Source organism: Cottoperca gobio, chromosome 21 (assembly GCF_900634415.1).
Source record: "Cottoperca gobio chromosome 21, fCotGob3.1, whole genome shotgun sequence".
Lineage (NCBI taxonomy): Eukaryota > Metazoa > Chordata > Actinopteri > Perciformes > Bovichtidae > Cottoperca > Cottoperca gobio.
Genome location: NC_041375.1, coordinates 23,328,385 through 23,334,387, shown reverse-complemented (window position 1 = coordinate 23,334,387; position 6,003 = coordinate 23,328,385). Strand labels below are relative to the sequence as shown.

General features: G+C 44.0%; 1 protein-coding gene across 1 annotated transcript; it reads right to left on the bottom strand.

The window, feature by feature from the left end:
- Positions 1–1,312: 1,312 nt before the first annotated feature.
- Positions 1,313–2,571, bottom strand: LOC115026600 (trace amine-associated receptor 13c-like). The gene is made up of 2 exons (XM_029459474.1): positions 2,402–2,571; positions 1,313–2,132 (listed from the first exon to the last, which is right to left on the bottom strand). Exons 1-2 carry the CDS (start codon positions 2,569–2,571, stop codon positions 1,313–1,315), a joined length of 990 nt encoding a protein of 329 aa, XP_029315334.1.
- Between the last annotated feature and the right edge of the window lie 3,432 nt (positions 2,572–6,003).

The following is a 6,003-nucleotide window of genomic DNA, read 5'->3' as shown; positions in this document are numbered from 1 at the left end:
CTTTAACTTCATGCTGTAATTATCAATAAATGCAGTTTGAGGCACTTGATGATTGTCAGTACAGCTCAGTAGCTGTCGACCTACGTATGTCTCAATAAAAACTGTACCTGACTAAAATGTCTAAAATGAGACTAAGATCAGGGTCTATCCAGAATATGGTATTCTATTTTATCCAAATATATGTTAAGAAAATACACTGAAAGGTTACTGAAATCCTAAAATCAACAAATGTCAGATGTTGTCTTTGATCTTTACAGTAAGGGATCTACTGTATGTGCATTTATAATATCTGTGAGACTGACACTGTCTCCCTCTGCTGTCCGTTGTCAGTGTTATATCTACAATGTAACCTGCTTCAATGTCTTTTGTTTAGTTGTCAGATCATCAAAGTTTCAATGCTGATTTCTGTCTGCCTGTTACCTGCCTGCTGATAAATACCTATTATGTTGCTAAGAAACACAATGAATGTACTGTACTCTATTACTAATCTTACACTAAGCTCCCAAAGCAAAAGTATCCACTGCCACTGAGCTAAAACACTCAACTATTGACATGAAGTGGGACTGCCACAGTGGGAACTAATGTTTCAGATTATACTGACACTACATGAATGCTGCACAAAAGCCCTGACACAAAGTCAACAAAAGTGAAAAATAATTTGTTCATCAGCTGTCGCGGAAAGTTTTTATTAAGTCTTTATACAAATGACTAGTGAAGTCTATAATACTGAAATAAAGATTCTTGAGAGAACAATTGTCTTTGGAGTATTTATTCTCTGCTTAAAAAAGGTTCAATCATCATACAGAATGTAAGCCAGTCTGGGTGAGGAGACAAACTGTGTATCTGTGTTCATGCATTGTAAAAGACAGTGAGTAGAGAGGGGAGATGTGGAAGAGTCACACAGCTGTCAGCACTTGATACAAAACAGAAACGCACAATGTAGTATAAATCATATTACTGAAACTGCACTAATGCAAACAAAACCTACTCCCAAAATGAGTTGTTATACAGTTTAGAACCTTCTGCTAGCACAGTGGAAATATAACTGAAACAAACTTATCTACAATGTATACATATTAGAGCACAAAAGGCATATTGGGAAATTGACTATTTTACAGCCCTGTGACAAACTGACAGACAAACCGATCTGAAAACATAACTTCCTTGGCAGAGGTAATGACAGAAGCATGTTGGATTATACTTTCAGATGAAGTCATGACAATCAACACAATGATTGTCTGATAGTGATAATGATTCATGAAGGTTTGACAATATAAACATATAAGAACAACGCTGTTTCTCCAGTCTGTCTCTACAGTATTTTAGTATCACAAGAGTCAGGCCGAAGTATCTCAAAGGTAACAATGAGTTTGATAGATTTTCTAAACCAGGGGTAAAAGAAGGCATAGATCACTGGGTTTAGACAAGAGTTAAAATACAGCAGCCAGCCTATAACAAGTGAGGATGAACTGCTCTCTTCAATATCCTCACCTTTCATGGATGGAGAGTAATATGGAACGAAACACATTATAAACACAACTACAACAATACCTAGAGTCCTGGCTGCTTTCATCTCAGATTTCTTAGCAGTTCCACCAACTGAACGCTGGAGTGTAACAGCTGCAATATGAGAGCGCAAGGCTCGAGCCTGAGACACAGCCACCACAAACACTCTCATATACAGAACTATGATGACAGTAACGGGGCCAATAAAGGTAAAGACAAAGTCAACAGTTCCTGTGATATAGTTAAGGACAAATACACACTCTCCATAGCAGGAATTATATGAATCAGGTTGTCTCAGAAAGTCCTTTACAATTAGACAATTATAGAGAAAACAGCAAATCCAACACAGACAAACACAGACTTTTGTTCTGTCCAGAGTAACTTTGGTGGTGTAACGTAGAGGGTCACAAATAGCCAAATAACGATCAATTGATATGAGCACCATGTTTCCAACAAAAGAAGATGTAATGAAAAAACATACAACATAATACAGAGCACACATTAGGTCACCCAGGAACCAGCAAGCACCTATTAAAAGGATTCCAACCGGCATCAGCAGGAGGCCCACGAAGAAGTCTGAGACAGCCAGGGAGAGGATGAGGAGGTTGGTGGGGGTGTGGAGCTGCCTGGAGAGGAAGAATATCATCACGTATGAGATTATCATCAATAGTAGCTTGTTAGTAACAGCAGTAGAAGAAAGGACATTCTTATTGTCATGAAATTATTCTGGAATGACTTCTTAAAGGTTATTTCACATCATGTTTGAACATATAATATTTTAAAACAGATCTAATATTAACTAAAACATTCTTATGTAAAAGAAGACATGTATGCCTAATTATTTTAAATCTACATCATGAATATATATAAACTTAGAATGAAAGTGTGTCTCTGCCTGAAGTGGGAGATAGAGTTGATGACCAGCAGGTTGAGAGCTACAGTGAGCACAGAGATGAAGGACAACAGGGTGTAAGTGAGCATGGCATCTGACTGAGCTGGCATGGGTTTCCTGCAGGAATTGTTGAGTTGTGGAAAGCAGAGTTCAGCTCCTTCTGAAGTCTCCATCTGCAGAGGGAGGTGGTGAGAATCTGCTGAGTTCTGTCAAAGCTCTCTGTTATACAGCTGATTTATCTCTTCTCGTCTCTCATGCCAGACTACTGCTATGTTCTTCTCCAGCAAAGACTGAAGTCCCTCCTCTGTACTTTGTTTTCTGTAATTACTAAGACAACGGCATCATGATTCTGATAGTGAACGTGATTCATGAAGGTTTGAAAATATAAACATACACGTTGTTTCTTCAGCCATTACACCTTCTGACTTTACTTCAGTGACTCAATTACAACAGTGTAGCAAAGATTGGTGACTCCAACCCTACATTATTACAGAATATTATGATATCTTTAATAGGACAAACCAACAGGAACTGAATGAAGAATATTAGCTACAAAAAGCTTACAGCCCCATCCTCCGTGTTTTTCGACCATCACACATTCCTGATCATAGATAAGGAAAAAACACACAAAGACATCATGGAAATAGACTTTCCACACACACATAAAAGGACGGAAGGAGAGGAGGGTAGAAAACACAACATTTTATTAAACTCAGGTTCAGCCTTTACAGGCAAACTCAACGCATAGAAATTTCACTAGTGTCCGGCTCAGTCCAAAAACTGCGCAACGTTGCTTTTGGGGTGGCCGGCGGGTTAACCAGCTGACATTCGCGGCAGGACGCACACCACCGCTTCACATCCGTGCAAATGCGGAAACAAACTTATATCCAGTGTAGTGTCTTTTCATACCCTAGATTAGGGATTTCCAAAGTGGGGGGTCGCAAGACGCCGAGGGGGGGTTGCAAGATGATTTTCAGAATCCTCTCGATGTGACTCCTGAGGTGATTACGACAGATTAACGACAGTATCATTTTCAGGTGAAAGGTCACTTTACAGCGCCGCAGTAGACATCACAGACGTCACACACACATGTCAGTGTGCAGATTTCTTCCGAACAGCCCAAATCAATACACTAGTCTTTAAGCCTATAGGACATTATTTTTCAAAATGAAACGTTTTAATACCGACCAAAGACAAGACAGAGAGGCCAGCGGAGAATGCAGCAGAGGAGAGCGGAGAACCGCCGTCAGAAAGGCCATCGACTTCTGGCTCAAAAGGCATCATATGAGGTGACATATTTAATTGCATAGGCAAAAAATTACACACACAATCGGGGAAACCCTAATAAAACCTGCTGCTATCGCTATGAGTCGGACAATGCATGGGGATAAACAGGCGCAGGAGCTAGAAGCAGTGCCGCTGTCTGACGGGACCATATCCCGCCGCATCACGGACATGGCCCAGGACATAAAGTGCCAGCTGATTAACAGAGTGAAGAAGGGGAAATATGCTTTGCAATTAGATGAATCCACAGATGTATCAAACTCTGCCCAGCTGCTTGTTTTCGTCAGATACCGTTTTGAGGGAAAACTTAACGAGGACATGTTGTTTAGCACCGCGCTGGAGGTTAAGTGCACAGGCGAGGAAATGTTCACAAAACTTGACAAAACTCTAGTGAACGATGTCCTCCGAGACCTGCTGAGTCGTTCTGTATTTGTGTATCTGGACGACATTTTGATTTTTTCCCGCACTTTGGAGGAGCATGTACAACACGTGCAACAAGTTCTCCAAAGGCTTCTGGAGAATAAATAGTTTGCGAAGGCCGAGAAATGCAAGTTTCATGTGGATTCGGTGGACTTCCTGGGGTACATTATGGAGAGGGGGCAGGTCAGGACGGATCCAGAGAAGATTCAAGCAGTGGTTCAGTGGTCCCAACAACCACTCGGAGGCAGCCTCAGTGTTTCCTGGGTTTTGCTAACTTCTATCGCCGGTTCATTAGGGACTACAGCTGGGTTACAGGACCCCTCAATCAACTTACATCCCCCGCAGCATCCTTCTCATGGACTCCTCAGGCTGAGGCTGCATTTACAGAGCTGAAGAGACGGTTTACGTCAGCTCCGGTCTTCATTCATCCCGACCCAGCTTTGCAATTTATCGTCGAGGTGGATGCCTCCAACTCCGGATAGGGGCAATTCTGTCCCAATGCTCTACGACTGACCAGAAGCTCCATCCTTGTGCGTTTTTCTCCAGACGCCTGTCTGGGACTGAACAGAACTACGACATCGGCAACAGGGAACTACTCACGGTTAAGCTGGCGTTGGAGGAGTGGAGACACTGGTTGGAGGGGACTGAGTAGCCGTTCATCGACTGGACGGATCACAGGAACCTGGCTTACATTCAATCCGCCAAGAGACTAAATTCCCGGCAAACTCGCTGGGCATTGTTCTTCGGCAGGTTCAATTTCACACTGACTTTTTGTCCAGGTTCCAAGAACGGTAAACCTGATAATCTGTCCAGACTGTTTTCCATTGGAGGTTGATTCCCGTGCCTTTGTTCTTGCCTGCATGGTCTGCGCACGCAGCAAGGCCTCCGGTTTGCTTCGGCTGCTCCCAGTTCCTAGTTGTCAGTGGAGTCACATAGGTTTGGATTTTGTTACTGGTCTGCCACTTTCCCAAGGAAACACAGTCATTCTCACCATCGTGGACAGATTCTCCAAGGCCGTACATTTCATACCCCTTCCCAAGCTCCCCACTGCCTTCGAGACTGCCGGTCTCCTGGTCAGCCATGTGGTCCGGTTACATGGCATCCCCAGTGACATCGTTTCTGACCGGGGACCACAGTTTTCGTCTCAGGTATGGAAGGCATTCTGTCGTGCTAATGGGGCATCTGTTAGTCTTTCCTCTGGTTATCATCCACAGACTAATGGGCAGACGGAGCGAGCCAACCAAGACCTGGGGTCCATGCTACGGTGCGTCACAGCTCAGAATCCCTCTTCCTGGAGTGTTCATCATCCCTGGATCGAGTATGCCCACAATTCGCTCTCTTGCGCCGCCATGGGTATGTCTCAATTTGAGTGTTCTTTGGGATATCAACCACCTTTGTTTCCAGTCCAGGAGGACTCAATTGCCAAGCTCATCTGCGTCGCTGCAGGGAGATTTGGAGGGGTGCTCGCTTGGCTCTGCTGAGGACCACTGAGCGTAACCAACACATCGCCGACCGTCACCGGACCCCCGCACCAGAGTGGCAAATAGGTCAGAGGGTTTGGCTATCTTCTAAAGACATTCCATTACAGGTGGAATCTAAGAAGTTAAAGCATCGTTTCATTGGTCCATTTGAGGTGGAGAAGGTAATTAACCCATTCGTGGTCAGACTGAAATTACCATCATCCCTGAAGATTCATCCCACCTTTCATGTATCTCAGTTGAAACAGTTTCCTCTAGACCTTTGTGCCCTACTACCGTCGCCCCTCCACCCACCCGAATCATCGACAACCACAAGGCTTACACGATCCAACGACTGTTGGACATCCGCTGACGGGGCCGTGGGTACCAGTACCTGGTGGATTGTGTGGGATACGGTCCAGAGGAGAGGATGTGGTTGTCCCG

Excerpts from the sequence above, each read along its gene's own strand:
- LOC115026600 (XM_029459474.1), bottom strand. The coding sequence starts at position 2,571 with ATGGAGACTTCAGAAGGAGCTGAACTCTGCTTTCCACAACTCAACAAT. Across the intron at positions 2,133-2,401 it reads AACTCTATCTCCCACTTCAG|GCAGCTCCACACCCCCACCA; the intron begins GCAGAGACACAC and ends CTTCCTCTCCAG.